The 18,871-nt window shown below is 38.1% G+C and overlaps 1 protein-coding gene across 2 annotated transcripts in view; it reads right to left on the bottom strand.

Annotated features, from left to right (window-relative positions):
- Positions 1–18,871, bottom strand: part of CNTN1 (contactin 1) — a 99,569-nt gene that overhangs the window by 16,575 nt on the left and 64,123 nt on the right. For both annotated transcript variants that reach the window (XM_086609822.1, XM_086609823.1), the window contains 5 exons: positions 17,224–17,458; positions 13,496–13,599; positions 7,765–7,951; positions 4,551–4,663; positions 3,259–3,415 (listed from right to left, as the gene is read on the bottom strand). In XM_086609822.1, the coding sequence (XP_086465948.1) occupies positions 3,259–3,415; positions 4,551–4,663; positions 7,765–7,951; positions 13,496–13,599; positions 17,224–17,458 (796 nt within the window). The remainder of the gene's footprint in view (positions 1–3,258; positions 3,416–4,550; positions 4,664–7,764; positions 7,952–13,495; positions 13,600–17,223; positions 17,459–18,871) is intronic.

The following is an 18,871-nucleotide window of genomic DNA, read 5'->3' as shown; positions in this document are numbered from 1 at the left end:
AGATCATGTCTGCCTGCCAGCATTCTGTGGATGGCCCTGGTACATTTCATCATGGCATCTGGGACATTTCAAATGCTACAGGCTTTGATTAAGCTTCTGAATTACACTCTAGATGACAACTGATACAATGGGAGTTTAGACATCTAACTCAGTTAAATCATGTAGATTACTTTGGATCCGATACCCAGTGAACAGCAGGAAAACACCAATCTGGAAGACACATAGGTTTTCTAGACACTCCTCTCTCTTCAGTGCAGCCGTCCAATTTGCTTAAGATCTGATCATTTCTGGGCAGCACCCAGGCTATTTTGAACCCCTGCCTCCTGCTTAATTCTCCCCATTCACTTACGCAGGAAATTAACTTGGTTTGCAAACTCTGAAATCAGATGCCTAAAGGTCAAGTAAGGCAATGGTCCTCTCTGAATTGATAAGATGCTTTATGTTTTGCCTTAGCTATTGTTCACATCTCTGTGTAAACATGTAAGTTTCATTTTGGCCAGTCAACTACCAGAACACACATTCCTATCAAACTAGATCTTCTTTGCAAGTCTCTGAGAAAAAATATCATTACTCAAAAGCTGCTCACCACTCTATCACCCTTCTTGGGCAATTATTCTAAACCCTGTCACCTACTAGAAAATTTCCTTTAGAATAAAAATTAGTAGACATAATTGGCCATGTGTGGGTCTTAAAACTACATTTCATTCTGCTCTTTGGACAAAGTTTGCTTGCCAAATTCTCTGTATACTGTGTATTCCAAAAAGATTACCCTGCCTTTTGTCTCTTTTTCAATCTCCTTTCCTAAACTGAGTTCAGGGAATGCTGCTTTTATCCAGGTCACCGGAGGCACAGTCCCTCTCTGTCTAGCTGGAGTATGGTAGAAGTTGTGGATGAAAACTTGTCTGCAGTGTGGAAGACAGAGAATACAAAACTTGTATGAATGAGCATTTGTAAAGTGCTAGCTCTTCCAGAGGCATTAACTCTGTACGGGCACGCTTGGGGCAGGCCTCACTGGTGAGACTGATCAGCTTGGGCTCAACGTGGTGCTGACGTGTGGTTCTGCTTCCAGTCTGGGAAGTAATCCATCTGCTACTACCTAAAGAGTCTTTCACCATGCTGATGATGGATGATAATATATGTATGACACAAAGATATACCCTAAAGACATTCTAAAGACAGCAGTTGCTTCAACTTTCTTGCAACTCATAAAATGTTAAAAGTGATTCCCCAAGAGTATGATAATACAAAGCAATGTATGACAGCTTTTGCCAAGTGGTTGGCTTAGTACTCCAAGACAGTCTCATAGAAAATGGTACACACAATTAACAGTGTATGCTAAATGGATTAAGAATTTAGTCACTGGTAGATTTCAAAACACAATTATTGAAGAATGGTCATTGAATTTCTAGTGTCATTTCACAGTGAACAGTAATAGATCAAACACAATCCCATCATTTTCATCAAAATCAGAAGCTGATGAAACAGCTAAGGAACTGTGTATATGGACCAAAATGGCAAAGTAGTAAAGACTAATGACGACAACACATTTATACAGAAATCCAGACAGTGTGGGAACTTAAGTCATTCAAACCAATTGTGCTTCATCATAGCCACACGCAAAACTATACACTAAGGGAAAATGAGACATGCCACACTGATCAGGATGGGACACTGTGTCCTGGAAAGCAAGGATTCCAGGAAGGATTTAGAGCTGGTGTTGGACGAACAAGAACAACACCACTTTATAGCCCAGTGCAAGTTAAAAAATGGTTAATGAAAGCCTTGCATGAATAATGCTGGGAGTAGTAAGTTTAGGGAGGAGAGACTGTCTCCGCAGACAGCAGAGTTGGAACAGTGCACGTAGTTATATTGTCTACACTCCTAAAGGAATTCTCAGAAGCTGGAGAGGTGAAGAGAAGAGATGTAGAAATTATTTAAGGTCTGAAGAAAATGTTATCATGGAGAAATTCGAGGTGCTCAGTCTGTTTAGCATTTGATCAGTCACTTGACAAATATATATACATTTCTTAATGGAGAGAACATATCAGGCACAAAAAGACTTTAATCTAGGCAAAAGCTATTAAAGGAAGCAATGGCCAGATCCCGAAACAAGATAAATATAGACAAAAAATTAGGAAAAAAAAAGGTCAACAGTGCAGGTGATTAATCATGAAAACAACGCATCTGGCAAATGATGGATTTTCTGATCAAGACTGGAATAGATGCTCCATACAAACAAAACCAGTGATACCTGTGAATTCACACTAGGTGATATAAACTGCACGTTACTGAAAACCGGCAGATCGGAGGTCCGCTCCTTTAGGAACAGGTAGCTTCTCTCACAGTACACAGATAATATAGCATAGGCATTGCGTTTTTTAAAAGACACAATAATGGTTCCACTGACTGTGTGACAAGAATACTGTTGTTTAATCCTTACTATTCCCCAAGTTCATTTTTTAATGAAAAAGACAAGAATACAACTCAAGTGTTTAAATTATAACCTTGCAAAGACACTATTCAAGTCCCTGATGTTTATTTATATGTTCTACTTCATACCCTGTGTGCTAAGGCACTACTTCAATTACAAAACTGACAGGAATGAGATGTGCAGACCATGTCTGAGCTCAGTCAACACTGAGCACAAGCTGAAACAGCCTGAGCCATGCTCCCTTCCCCTCTTTACCAATCATCTGGACCAGTCTAAAGTTGAGCATGTTGCATTTCTCATTGCTTATTTATTTCTTTGTGTCACAGCTTCCCTCTTCTCTGAAAAGTGGAACCTTCCTAGCAACTGGGCTGTGGATCACTGTGGACCACTCACTTTTCTCAGTTACTTTTCTCTTAGTGGCAGTTGACAAAGGAATGAGATACAGAGGCAACAGGTAATAGGAACTATAGGATTATTGAAAGCTGATGTCTTGAGCCTGAGGTCTGCACCATGTAGTTATGCTTGTAGTACGCTACTAACAAGTGGCAGTCTAACTGCGGGCTCTAGTAGAAACAGTCTGATAGTTGGAAGATTGGCAGCGCTTCCAGGGTTGAGCTGGACTGCTGCTGAAGTGTCCTGTGTGCAGTATGAGTCTTCAGAAATACTTTAAGATAAACGCTAATTCTCAGTGCAGTCACTGCTGAAGAGCTACCTCCCAAATTTTGGTTGAGAAAGGCGTGCCCATTTCTGGATAGCGTAAAGAGTAAAATATTTCATCCAAGATTTCAAAGGAGTGTGGGAAAGAGGAAGGGAAGTTATCTGCTCACCTGAAATTTTTATTTGAGCTACTTCTCCATCTCCTCCTTCACTGTGTGCTCGGACCTCAACAACATATTCACCATCACTGGGGACGGGGACCTCTATTGTGTGCTTTCCAGTTGAAAACAACTTGCCTTCATGTTGTCCATCTGGTCTATACAGTACCTAGGAAAAGTCATAGTAAACATCGTTATTGAAATGTTACATTTCCATGAAAACAGTTACATATGTACCCTGTTTCAATGAAAAAGTATTAGGTTTTTATTTATATATTAAGCCTATATATCTCAAAACCTAGTGGCAGATACTACTTTTTTTCCATTTTATATAGGGTGAATCTAGACAGGATGTTTCCTCGTTTTCTCTGCTATAAAATTATGCCAACTTTTGAAAAATAATTTCAATCCTTACATTTGAAATAAGTAATTAAACGATGGAGGATAATAAGGCAGGGTGACAAAGAGCATCAAACAAAAATCTCAGAACTCGGCTAGGTCTTCTGACATAAAATTTATTACCATTTTCATAAATGAAACAATTATAAATTTTATTATTAACTCTCAGTGCTTTTAAACTATTGTAAATTCCATGGTATATGTTTTGTGGGACCTTTAGAAAAGATCTCCAGTCTTTCTGGTATCATTTCTGTGAAACATTCTCAGCAATCCCCAGGAAGCAGTTCAACTCCTCAAGCAAAATTTGTACATGTAGAACATGACACTCATTTTCTTACTGCCAAGCAAGCAGCAAAGTTAAACAGGAATTAATTTTTGAAGCTTTCATTATGGCTTATAGTTAGCATATACACTTGCTCTAGTTATACAGTAATTGCATCTAATGAGGTTAAGTGTCCTTTCCCCTCCTCTACCTTTACAGATTTTAAAGAACTTGTGTTCCAAGAACTGTAGCTCCCATGGAGATGGGAAAGGAAGCTGAAACAGTGCATTCTGGTATAAGGAAAAACCACTGAAGTGTACAATTTTTGAAGCATTATTTTTAGGCAATAGACAATAAATGTAATCATATGGGAAATTAGGTTGCTGCAGTCACTGATCTAAACTTTCCCACAGTATGGCTTACCACCCAAATGAATTTCCGTGCCCCAATGTTTTCTCATCATATCAACTAAGCCCACTGGCTTTCCCTAAGCCTACCGGATGTCTGTGATCTCTGAGCACGATACCTAGATCTTTAGGTTGCAACTATATTTAAGTGTTAGTGGGTACCAAAATTCAACCTGTCTATAAAATGCACCTCATGTAGCATACATCAAGATAAAAAATATTTTCAAAGATCATACTTTGTATCCTTCAACTGCAGACTCATTTGACATAGCCTTCACATGATCCCAGGTGATGATGTACCTTGAACCGTATCTTACAGAACTGATAATTCTTGGACGTTGGCTTGGAGCTGAAAAGCAACATACATATAATGTGCACATAAATGAGATTATATAAAAGTTCAATGACATTTTTATTAAGACATGCAAAAATGTAAAAAGGGAAATTAGGCTGATCTTTACATGATTAAGGCATAGTCTCCTTGCTGGAATGAACAGCTACAGCTCCAGCCAGGCAATTTTGGATGTCTTGTGCAGCAGCTGGCTTGCGGGTTTACTTTTCTATGTTGCCACAATGGAAGTGGTCAAAATTACCCTTTGCTATGTTGTTGACCATGTGTGTTTGCTGGCATGCAACTATGTTCAGAACCTCCCAGAAGTGTGGCTTAAGTCATATTTATTCACTAAGATTAAATATTTCATTAACCATTTAAAGATATTTCTACAGCATTTAACTCAGTAGAAATTGGAGTATCCCACAAAGAAACCATTAATTAAATTTCACACAATAAGCTTATAAAATGGAGTCATCTTATTCAAAACAAGTGAACTCTGCAGGTGCAAGTTGCACAAATACACTATTTACTGTCAGAAATTGTTGAATTAACTATCACCTCGAATGAAAGCTTTCAAACTCTGTATTGGTTAAAGCAACAGAAGCTTGAATTAGTCCAGCTTTTGCTAATACCCTGCCAAGTACTTAACCAAGTCAATCTAGAGATTGCTTGATAAGTCGAATTGTATTCTTGAGATCATATAGGACTGAAAGGTCATCTCTTATTGACTATGATTATACAGAAAGCAAAATCATGAATCTTTACTAGATCTAAATTATCTTTTAGGGGTATTATCAAGTATGCTGCGATACTGGATCAGGCCAAGTCATATTCAAAGTTTAACAAAAAACTGGAGACAGAATTACACTGTAAATGCACATACTTGAGGGTATATGTGGGTGTGGCAGAGGACTCAGCTAGATTTTAAGGACGTGAACTGTCTACTGGCCTATATTCCCATTTTTAAGCTGCATTTAACTCTTTATGAAGATAATGTTACTTGATATTGACCTTGGAATGTAATTTTGGAATACTATGGGACACATTTCAAATGTAAATCTAAAATTTACCTATCTGCTTGTATCGCTGAAGTAGGTGATGGGACAGAAGAACTGCATCGACTCACGTGGCGTAGTTATGTTTGAAATGTTAACCTGATCAGTTCTTCAGCAGCCAGGCCATGAAATTGTGTGACAAAACCACTAATATTCTTATTCTGTTTTAATATTCTTCTGTTGTTTCAATTTATTTCTGTACTCACAGGAGTTCCTTATTAGCCTTAAAACTGTCTTAGTGTTGAAACTACCGTGGTATATGTAACACTATATATTAGCATGGTTTAAACCGAAATACGAACAACCCCCAAATCTTTCCCTTGATTAACTGTTTTAGAACTGCACAATCAGTTAAGTCATACCTTTTGGGTAAATTGGTGTGATGTTATGTATAGAAGAATGTTAATACCCTCATGCAATTTCTTTATAAAACATTAAAGCAGTCAGGAGGGTAAGTGTGAAGAGAATGCAGAGGAAAAGTGCAATTATCCTCCTGTGAATTTTTTCACAAAGTAAATCTGACTTTGTGGATTGACCCATGTCTTTACTCTACAAATTCTGTCTGATAACCTAGAACAAATGTGGCCAGCGAGTATTGGACAAGTGAAGCAAATTGTCTTAGTATCACAGCAGCCTTCTGGAGATCATCAGCTCATATTTCTCATTTGAGCATTGCTCAGCATGTGTTAGCATTAGGTGTCATCATTAAGTCAGGAGCTATATTCAGAAACCTATTAGGGCATGTAAATTCAAGGGTGTGATTCAGATCAGCCACTTTTCAAGGCTGCCTGATCCTGGCTTTCTCTACTACTAATGAAAATGGCAATTGGTCAAATTTAACCATCAGAATACAATCCGTTTTGCTACTGACTAAACAGAAAGAAAAGGTAGAGCTGTTTGAGTAATAGCTGGTCTGAATTGTTCATCATTTGGAATATCATGTCCAGCCTTGGGCCCTCCAGTACTAGAAAGACACTGGTAATCTGGAATGAGTTCAGTAGAGGGCCACTGACCTGGTGGGGAGCTGGAGCACGTGCACTGTGAAGGGAGGGTAAGATAGATGGGCTTGTTCACCCTGGATAAGAGACTGATTAGGAGAGGGCCTAAGAGCCACCTGTCTGTTCTTACAGGGAGGTTATCAAGAAGATGGAACCAGGCTCTTCAAAGTAGTGTGGCAGCAATATGAGTGACAAAAGTCACAAATTTGCTCAGACTAGATGCTCAGAAAAAGTCAAGCAGTGGAAAAGGTTTCCTGGAGAGGTCATACAGTCTCTATTCCTGGAAGTTTTCAAGAGCCAACTGGATAAAGCCCTGAGCAACTTGGTCCAAGCTTGTAGCTGAACCTCCTATGAGCGTATAATCTTAGTCTCTTTACTGCCTTTTGTAAGTTATCCACATTGTGCATAGCAACAAAAAAAAAGAAGGAGAGCCTTGGTAGAAATTTTCAAAGAAATAATACCACACAAAGGGAGAACATTGGGTATACGAATGAGAATCCAAGTTTGAAGACATGATGGACGTGATGGATGGACCAGTTGGAGTGGGTCCAGAGGAGGGTCATGAAGATGATCCGAGGGCTGGAGCATCTCTCCTATGAAGACAGGCTGGGAGACCTGGGGCTGTTCAGCCTGGAGAAGAGAAGGCTCTGGGAAGACCTTCTAGCAGCCTTCCAGTACCTAAAGGGGGCCTACAAGAAAGCTGGAGAGGGACTTTTTGCAAGGGCGCATAATGATAGGCCAAGGGGCAATGCATTTAAACTGAAAGAGGGGAGATTTAGATTAGACATTAGGAAGAAACTCTTCACTCTGGGGGTGGTGAGGCACTGGAACAGGTTGGGCACAGAAGTTGTGGATGTCTCATCCCTGGAAGTGTTGAAGGCCAGGTTGGATGAGGCTTTGAGAAACCCTATCTAGGGGAAGGTGTCCCTGTCCATGGCAGAGGTGTTGGAACTAGATGATCTTTAAGGTCCCTTACAACTCAAACCATTCTATGATTCTGTGATGCAACATATAATAATGAAGTACATGACATTATACTTAATCTAATGCTCCATTTACTTACGTGCTTTCCTGGTAATAACATCAATGGTTCTACTGGGAGGTCCATAGCCTGCACTATTGAAGGCGGAAACATCTACATGGTAGCGTGTATTAGGCTTCAGGTTTTCCAGTTTGGTTGAATATTCTTGATTGCTCACTTGTACCCGCTGTGCAGCTGCTTCTTTATCATGAGCAGCCCAGTAACGAATCTGTAAGCAAGCAAATTGAAGGATTAAATTTAACATACTTAGTGATAAAGAAAGTTTATTTAAAAATATGTAAGCTGGATATTTCTATACTACATACTCTGTGTAACAAAGAAATAAAAGAAATCTAACAGCAATAGCATGGAATTTCTTCTACAGGCTGTGATTTTAACTAACTTGTATATAGACATAAAGAAACAGAAACAAATTCAGATTTTATTATGCAAACTTTTCTCACAGTGGATAAACTTGTTCTCAGCTAAGCTATAATAGCTTCAGAGAATAAGACTATTTTCTTCTTGCTGTTTTGTTTGAGCATTTTACTCTGAACTTTAATATTGTTTTCCTACACTACAGTGTAGACTAAATTCTAATAATGTTTTCACAGTATATTGTTTAAAATATCTTACGAATTTAATCCTCTGGTACTTCTGCCTAGGGAATGAGAAGTATTCAGTCATGTTATCTGTATGTGCAGGTCTGGATATGTGTACGTAACCATTTTCTAAAGTTCTTTGGCTAAATTCAAGTAGATTTCATCGTACAATATGACATTTGTAACAGTAAATGAGAAAGAACCTGAAAAATGCTTCAACTATGGGAAAAGCATTAATGTAACGTCTTAAAAACCAAAGTCAATTAACTATACATAGAAATTGTTAGGGTTTTTTTTTCCCAAGAAATTGATCCATTCTACTTTAATTTGTTACCCATTACAAAGCACCAGCTTAAAAGGGTAATTCCTATAGAGTGATGCCATTCCATAGGGTTTGTCACATACACAGGGTCCTATTCTCCATGGCCTTGTGAGATGCACATGAGAGTAAACCACTGTCAGTCTTCGGCTTTTGTCTGGTTTATAAACATTTGGATAAGACTAAATTACAGCACTAAACTGAAAGAGTGGAAAGCCATGCCCATTACATTTTGGGTTTTGAGTGTTTTTACTGAGCATTTTTGTTTGACTTCCTCCTATCTTCATAACAATTTTTGTGTATGCTACATGAGGACCTTTAAAAATCTTATTAGGAAGAGGTTAATGTTGATAATTTCAGGCTCTAGGAAAAATCTTGCTTTGTAAGACTTGGCTGGTGACATCAGGTATTCTGTTAATTTATCTTTCAAATAGCAACCTCTTTAATCTTCTGTTCTGCTGACATTAGTTTTCCTTGGAAACGTCATTTAAGGAATCGGTTAGAATAGCAGATGGTTTGTCATGGTGTTAATATCACACTTCTCTTTACAAACTATGGTAACAACCCTTGTTTGGCAAGGCTTTATTTTGTCTTGTACATGCTTAAAATAAAATGTTTAACAAAAATATTTCTTTCTTTTGCCTCAGAGCACACACTGTGGCTGAATGAGGAGAGGTGCAGCAGAGGATTTTCTTCACCTACTTCAAATGTCTTTGGACATGGTAACAGCCAATATTGCTACACAGAGGTCATTCTCATTTAAATACAAGTCTCTTGCCAGTGTTTGTTGCCTCACTCTTGCTCACCAGTGTTAAGAGGTTACTCATAGTCTGATTATTACAAATGCGACAATATCATAATGGCTTTTCTCACTCTTTCCTGGTTTAGAGAGAATCACATTGTATCTGGAGGCCAAACCAGCTCCCATTTTTAAATACAGCCTGCATACCTGCCTTTCGGCAGGCACAAATAGGTAATCTTTAATTATATAAATGTATGCTCTGCACAGTGTTTCGGAAGTTTAATCTACTAGCATCTTAAACATCAGTTTACTGTAAATTAGGCACCCACACTAATGAAATTCCCACTTATCACGGTGGCTATTTTACTGAGTCAACAGCCTTTGCCTCAAAATGAGTGAGGGATATGCACCCAATCCATCCTGCAGGCTTCTCCAGCAACCTTCACTTGATGAATGGTTTCAAATTGGCATGGATTTGAAATAAGCACAGTCATTTCAGCTTAAGGTCTGATTATGATCTTCAAGTCAGATTTTTTTTTCATACAAATATAATTAACAATCTGTTGTAGATAAGCCACTGTTGTTGAATTCAACCAGCTGTATATCATAAGATGTTAACTTTAAGTGGCTGACTTAAGTGTGAGAGGGTGTGTGCATCAGGAGCTAGAGGACGTCATGTGTACCTGTGTCCCTAACTTCAAACAAGTTTCTAGCCTGCAGCAAAGGGATCTCTGTGCAGTTCTAGGTGGTTAAAAGTTTATTAGCTATGACAGGATCAATGGTAGCTTTGTTGTTGATATTAACTGGCTATTGAAGAATAATTAATTCATTTTTAGTATGTTCTATTATGCTATTTAAGTACCTGCTTTATCTAAAGATGGCAAACACGCTTTATGGGAAGCTTTTGTTAATCATGGGCATTATGCTGGAAGCCTTTGCATACCTCTGACTTGCAAAACTTTCTACGATTCTACTGTTCATTTGCACTACAGTGAAGCTAAGGGCGTACTATAACAAACAGCATCAAACAAGACATGCGAGAACGATGAATGAAAATGTAAATTACTTCACTGAGAGCCTATTACATTTCAGGTAGAAGTAATATAATTAAAAATTAAATTAAATTAAAGTCCCAAATACTATTGTTCTCTCCTGCAATGTTGTGGACTTCACTACTCATATAGTGTGTAAGCTGCGTGTCACACACTCAGAATGTTCTTTACTTCTTCATTTAATAGATATTTGGATAATTGTAACTACCCTTGGTAAAGAAAAAAAATGAAATAAGATGAAAGGAAATATGGATAGTGTCTTTGGTATTGCGTTCACTGAAGAGCTGTGGCTTTTAGCAGGCTATTGCTAGAACTTATAAGTCTTAAATTCTCTATATGGATGGAGATAGTTTTCATACCTTATCTCTTCTTTAAGTGTGAGTTGAGGATACTCCTCTGTAACAGCAAAATGTGTCAGCTCACACTCATCACCATGAGGGCAGTCATCCTGACAGTATGCATTACTGTCAAGAAAATCTGACTCCTCCTTGTGTGAAAAGCCTTGTGTCACAGGTGAAATACCTTCAGGTACTTTGCTCAGGGTACTCCCACCTCTTAAACTCTGGGAGTTAAAAGGTCAATTATGCAGTTTTCAGGTAATAATAAAGATCAAAATGAAACCGAGAAGGTGTTCTGGTGAATGAGGGATTTTGCTAACCTGTGTTACAGCTGAGCAGTAATTAAAAAATACATATTGGAGTATTTCTTGATCCTTACATAGATAGAGCCTTCCGGACATAGTCATCAGAATTTTATAATGCAGTTTGAACAAATCTGTGCTCCTTCCCCCCACGACTTGTGTTGTAACTTCATGAAGACTATAGCCTTGACCTTCCAGAAGAACTCTCTCTGTTTTTTTGCCCTGTCCTATGGCTCCTTCAGGACTGAGGGGAGATCTGATCCTCAAGAGCACAAGGCTTTCTTACGGCCATCAGTGTAGAAGCACAGGCTTGCCCTTTGCTGCTCTCCCCTCTGCTAAAGTGAGGCTGATGACTGCTCTAGACAAAGAGACCTCAGAGTTAACACCTTTTCGAGCTCTGGAGGGCAGTAATTCATGCCTATGAGTCCATTTATTGTGTAGCCAGTCAGGACCTTTTTTCCACAGTTCTGATAGCTAGAAGGTTAGAAAAAAAGAAAAAAAGAGAAGAAATGCAAGATTCTAATGCTGCTGCTCACTGTACTTATTCAAGCCACCCAGTTCATACTGGATTTGTGGAAGTGTAGTACTTCTCTAGGAATGAGTGGATGAAGTTACTCTCCAGCTATCAAAGTAAGGCCACATCTATATTCTGTTTAACAGAGCTCTCCACCCATTCCCAGGGTATCCCACCTTTCTTCAGAACTGCAGTTACTCTCTTTTCAGCCCAAAGATTCTCTATGCTTTCCACACATTCTTCCCTTTTTCTGCTATTTGTGCATCCTCTTCTGTCCTGCTGAATCCTCTGCCCTCCCTTCTTCATTTGATGTCCCCTGACAGCAACTCAGATGGCTTTATGTAAAATGAAGTAAAATAAAAAAAATGGCCAAAAGTGGATTGCCTACGGGAATATTCTCCCACCATGTTCTTTCCTCATTCATCCTCACCCCTCCAGCCTTCCTACCCCATTCCTTATTAGAACTCTCAACATCCATCACCATGCTTTATCGCTACTGTAATCCCAAACTCTCCCGTGCTCTCCTTGTTGCTTCTCTCTTCAGACCCTCACAAGTCCCCCAGTGGGTGCCTGCCAAATATCCATTCTGGCTATTCAGGGTGCACAGGCTTCGTGCCCAGTTTCTGTGTGGACTGTCCAGCTTGGTAATGCAACACTGCCACATGGCTGGCTGGTGCGAGCTCACAGATCCGGACACTCCACCCAGCTCTCAGTTACGACTATCAATTTGTCTATCCTATTCTACCTGGACAATCCCTATGAAACACCAAATCAATGGGCTGCTTTAGTAAATTAGGGGTTATTGTTGCTGTCAGTGTCCTAATTTCAAACCCAGTGTCCTCTGCTTGTAATTTTGAAAATTTATTTGTGTACTGTGCAGAATTAAGATTTATATGGGACACTACGCTAGTTCCTATTGAGATCTTTGCTATGATCTTGTTACAGTATCCCAGAAGCATTACAGAAATCTCATGGAGACAGAAACAGAGATCAGGAAATATAGAAACAAGTACTACTAATTAAAAGAACATTTATTCATAGATTTCAGTCATAAAAATACATTCTATGAGGTTACTCCACATTTGTATGTGCTTATTTTGGAACATAGAAGCTACCATCAAGCAGCTGACAACTTCAGTCACAAAGCAAGTCACTAACAAGCTAAGGTCCAAATCCCTATTTTGGAGTGCAGCCAAAGCAAACTGGCTGTATGCTGCAGAGTTCAACAGCATCTACTGTGTGTGGATGGTGTAAGACTTCCCTGCTGGAGTACTACGTATGTGGCCATTTCTGGTTTCACCCACTCTGTGGCTGTCGTCATCATTGTACAAAGACAAGAACAATATGTATCGGTAGTACCACTTAATCTTGGACCAGATGAACATACTTTGAAGTTCCTTCTCATATGGAGAATAGAAATCATGAACAAAAGATTGCTATCTTGCACAATACCACTGTCTCTGTTATACTGGATTCTCGGCATTTGTCATGTAGTCCCACTTGTGGGTGAATTATATTAGTAACTGCTGATAATTTAAATGGGTCATGAGTTAGTTACAATTTCATGTCCTTGTTGTCAATTATACCCAAAACTTTCAGTATGTTTTGAGAAGGTAGAGATAGGCATTCAGTTATGTAATACAAAGACACAAGGTTCTTTCATGAAATAGTGATGCCTTTTTCCAGTTGCATAGTGAGCACATACATTTGTTAATATGTTTTAGCAATGAAGTACATATAGCATCAAAAATAATCTGTTTCTCAGGATGTGAAATCTGTACAGCAAATGACAATTAAAGAGAAGCGAACCCTAAGAGCTAGAATGCTAGAGTAGGAATTTTCCTTGCATTTAACTACTGAAATTAAATGAATGACAAGATACACAGTGTCGCCTCTACACTCACCTGATATCCTTCCACAGATTTGTCAGAAACATGGTGCCAAGAAACAGACATTTCAGAAGATGACAAAACTTTTACGCTCACATCTGTAGGTATTTCAGTTGGAGCTGGAAGACGAAACACATGTTAAACATCCAATCTTATCCAGTGATATTGTTATACTCGCTTACAGGGGCTCCTCACACTTCATGATAATTCATATTATTTCCTTGGGGACCAAGTGTTAGTCTGTAATCCGGTTTTACTTGAGTAAACTTTTAAATTCAGTGATGATCTGAATGAGAAATGACTCTATAAAAACAAAGCAATGATTTTATTACTTGGCTCAGACTACGTACTTTTATGCTTCAGGAGATTCCATGCTGAAATTTGTGTAAATTAAAAACAAGCTTTGATAAATAGAATGAAGTATCCAGTGATCTTTTACTAAATTGGAGAGCAGCTCACAGATTATGTACATTAGATTTTTTAAGATAGCTCCACACAAATATTCATGTGTATGTCACTTAATCATGATCATACAAAGTTTTTATGAGACCGGATATTAGATACAGAGCTGGTCAGTGGCACATACAAACTTGAACATAGGTGTAAAATAATACAAGAGCACCCTTCTATTAGACATACATCAGAAAGTTGATTTTGTTTGTGCTCTTAGTTCTAGACACCAGCCAATGCAGAATACAGACCATCAGATGTGATATGTTTTTATTCAGGGCTTAGAATATTAAGTTCTATTTTAACTATAAGAAGCTGTTCATTTTACTGATGCTTGCAATTTAAGTAAGGTAAGGAATTTAAAAAGGCATAAACTTCGCAACGCCTATAAAAGAAAAAGTTTTCCGAGCTAAGAACAGTTGTCTGTCGCGAATCTTTTGAAACAAGTTGCAACAGACAGGCATGGCAGCCCGAGCTGAGAAAAGCTTTCATATACTTAATCTTCCAACTGGGCATCCAGTCAACTATGCATCAAAACAGCCACTGTTAAGACAAAAATCAGTTAAATCTCTCATGAAAAGTATCCTAGGTAACAAAATAATCTTATATGCAAAGTTACCTTTTGTAATTGTCTTTCAATGACTGTTAATAATGCAAATGTATAATTAAAAAATGATACATTATTGCAAAATTGTTTTCACAATGACAGGAATCTAGATAAGCAAGAGGCCTATGCTCTCATTACTAGCAATCATTACTCACTACTAGCAATAGCAGGTATGACTATTAGTTGCCAGAGATGGAACTTGGCTTAAACACATGGGAACACAGAAATTCCCCAGTAACTAAAGTGAATAAAGATGTCCACAGTTGTAACTAGACACACATAGATATACTACAAAATACACAACTTAGTGGAAATGCTGTCATTATATTTATGTATGTATACTTACACATATTTGTATAGAATACTGTATGACCATATTGCTTTTGTTCTCACTAATACCTTTAAGAAGTTGTGTTATCTGACAGTAGTAATATCACTTGCTGATTCAGAGGTACAGAAGTACAGGTGGAATAGATGTAATCATCTAATCCATTCCCAGATCACTGTCCGACTGTTCTCCATTGTCTCAATTACAGAATTTGCCAAAATATTTCATAAGGAAAAGTTCCAACTGTCAGGGATTTTGCTGATACAATACTTTAAACAATATTTCATCTGCTTACACTTGTTTATGAGCTCCAAATAATTTATATCCCTATTTGGCATTTATGTTCTATAAATATTTTGCAGTCTCTCCTGAGCCAGAAAGATGACATCCGCTGCTTTTCTCCAGACTTCTAATACAGTAATTCTACCAATAAAAGAAGCAATCATGTGGGCCTCACAATATGTTCTCTTCACTGAAAACACAGCAGTCATCACACAATTGTCTTCTAAGCAAACTATACGAAGTAAAGGCTGGCAGCCAGTAAGCATGCTACAAGGTACTGAAGTGACTCTGTACGAGTCTTGATGCCAGCATGAAACTCTGCAGAGGACTCTTGGGAATAACTTTCATTACACCTGTTGGAAAAATTCCTTCTAACTCACCCTGCAGTTCCTGGATTTGATATGGTCAGTAGTAAGGATCATAGCTCTGCGCAGGAGTTGTGAGCAGTATTGGTAAGGTTAGGAGCACAGTTAATCTGACTGTTTTGATGCCTCTTGTGCTTGAAACAAAACAAGAAGGTTCACTGAGCTTCTATTCCTTTTGCTGCCTGGATGTGGCATCATTTAAGCACAAGTATTTCTACCAAGTGTCTGGACTTTGCTAAAGTCTATGTTAGAACATCAGCAGCCACTGAAGTGACTTCTTTATCTGTATGTTGGCACTACTGCACATTTACTTTTCTTCTGTCTTTTAGAGCTACTAGGCTCTGCCATGTTTCTGAACTTAGAGAGCTGTACAAACACACTGCCATCCCTGACATGGTTAGTATAATCCTAACATAAATACACGGGAGCTTATCAGTCAGCTGTCGATAATGCCTCTGAGAAAGGATGGATACTGAAATGTTATTTGGCAGATATGGCTTTTATTACACCATAGCTATTTACTAACTCATTTATACAATTGCAAAAACAAGTGTTCTGTTGCTGCAACAGCTGCTGAAGATGATATGCTAAGGTACGCTTTTCTGAGAAAAAGGATTAGTATTAATCTCTTCAGATAGCTAAGTGTTGCTAGCCTGAGTTCTGAATTATCATAAGAAACTAAAGCACTATTTTATCTTTTCTATGTGTGTGGCCGATTTGTGTGCAAATTTCCCATTAGTCCTAATGGGAATCATGAACATAAATCTCCTATAAAGTACACAGAGCAAAGACCAGAGTCGGAAATGTGAGAATGTGGCCTTGTTATTATATCCCTCCTCTTGGCTTTTTGGTCTGGATCTGTTGGCTGTGTAAAGGAGATTCTGCTCTATGGAAAGAAAAACAGGAGTAATTCTTTGGGTTTCTGGCAGAAATTAATAAACTGCATTTTTAAAACACAGGCTTGAGTGATTATGTTGCAATTAGGATGTTCTTCTGATTTAAGGTAAGCCTTCTTCTAGTACTTTCTATTGCTAAGTTTGGAAATGTCATTTAAACAGCAATCCTAAAGATCACAGCATGTGAAATAATTCCAGCAAGAATTAAGAAAAATATTTCAGTGAAATGTCAAAAAGGTTTTCATTAAATTATTCACTCGACAGCTCTAACATTCAAACCAGAATAAAGAATGTGGCAGAGATAAATCATATTAGACTCTAAACATGCTTGAAATATAACTAGATTCAACTGAACTATCATTCCTTCACAAATTTGGGCTAAATTCTGATACTGATCTACTCAAATAGTAGGCTTTAGTGTTGTTTCCTAAGAAGAAAAAAATTATACATATGTCAAATACATGTATTAAGATCAGAGACATTGCTGGATACTGATGTAAATGTTTTAGGCGACAAATACGAAGATCAGAATTTCTTTTTTTAAATTCATAAATCTTTTAACAGGCTGTGTGAAGAATTTTGAATTCTTCTGTGTACTGTTCATACAGCAAGTACAACCAAGTGCTCTGCATCACACAGAAAGTAGAGTCTGAAGCTGTTTATTTAGAACAACTGCAACTGTTTGCTGTGAGCAGTATACACCCTCCTTGCTGAAGGCATGTGTTGCTACGTTAATCAGTGTCAAGGACCAGGTTCTCTCCACCGAGGGCTGATCTGAGCCCTCAGTGTAAAACTTATCTGGAACCTTTACTCACCATCTTGTGCTGAATAGATGACAGCAGTGAGACTGAACGGTCCATCCCCTTTGTTGTTAAAAGCTTTCACTTTTACTTGATACTGGGTTGAAGGTGGCATTGATTCATCCTTGTGGACATACCGGCCAATTTCAGGATTAGTAACTGTAACTCTTCTCCATTCTTTCTCACCAAATGGCTTGAAAGCCACTATATAACCAAAGTTATTGCCATAGTGGTATTCTCTTGACAAAGGCTAAAGAGGCGAAAGACAAAACATTTATTTTTTGTAGACAACTAAACAAATGGATCTCTAATGAAACATAAATAATACAGAAAGAATTGACATATGCATTGTAAAACCACTGAACTAAAGTTCCATCTTCTCCTGGACTGCTTCTACGGTTTGGTACCACCTGCTTTAAAAATACATCATCTTCTTTTAAAAATACACCACCTTCATTATGCAAATCTGCAGTAGCAGCGTATCTACTATTAAAGCATTTTAAGATCTTGTTCCTCATCCAAACTCTATGCAAGACACATCATGTTATCTCCTACTGAAAGAAATCAAGGATGATTGTGTACTAAAACTGTTGTTGGCCATAGCTAGCAAAGAAGGCTTTCTTGAGAAGTGATAGTGGCTATTTAACACAGACACACTATGCAAGTATGTGAGTCCATGTGCATGTGCAGAGATAGTTATTCTTGCAAAACAGAGAGAGAGAAGAGAAAATTTATTTGGCTGGCCTAATCTATATTAATTTACCTAACGTTGGTCACATAGGCAACTTGCACAGCTGATTAAGAGAGATGGACACATTCAAAGAATGATTCCTTCTACCACTTTTCACTGACAATGGAGGAGTCCAGTTGCTGGTTTAGATTATCTACCCAGCTTCTAAGTGGTAAAAGTTTAAGTGAAACGACTCCCACTTTCAGCACGAGCACTAAAGGTACCTATCCAAAATATTTTTTTAAACTATAGCTGATTTCCTGCATCTAGGAATACCGGAAAATATAAAATTATGGAATACCATCTGTTATAATGAATTTTGCTTCATTTACCAAAGCTCTACATTCAGTGATCCCTCCTCAGTCCACGGAGCCTTTACCACAACTATTAGATAGCACATCCAATGGGCCAAAATCATATCATTCAGCAGTGCATCTGAAGGCTGACCAGAAGCATTCTTTGAGATTAAGCTTACTGCATCACCTTTTCCCATCCTGTAAACCTTACGGAGATGAAATAGCTTATTTTGAGGCAAAGGTCCTGGAGCAGTGCAACAGAGAGTAAGTATTCTCCTTAAGTGTTTGCCCACTACTGTAGCACTTCAGCTAACATGCGTGGAGATATTCTGAGCAAGGTTTTCTGAAACTTAGATGATAATAGTGGAACAAGCCAAAAAAAAAAAAAAAATTCTAGCTCACAAATTTTCATGTTCATATTTGTTTGAAACTAGAATGAACTCTAAAAATTCTCTGAGAAAGAAAATTCTGGTGAAAACTTACCAAATTTTTAGAACAAAAGAAACATTTAAGTTTTGACTTCAGAAACGTAACACATGGATTAGAACAATAGTATACATTATAGAACAAGCAAACAATTAAGGCAAACACAGATGTTGGAACTCAAAATTTGAAAAATGTTTGTTACGGATATATG

The sequence above is a fragment of the Tauraco erythrolophus genome, chromosome 4 (assembly GCF_009769465.1).
Source record: "Tauraco erythrolophus isolate bTauEry1 chromosome 4, bTauEry1.pri, whole genome shotgun sequence".
Taxonomy (NCBI): Eukaryota; Metazoa; Chordata; class Aves; order Musophagiformes; family Musophagidae; genus Tauraco; species Tauraco erythrolophus.
Note: the sequence above shows the minus strand (reverse complement) of the source record. Positions and strands in the feature narration are given on the sequence as shown.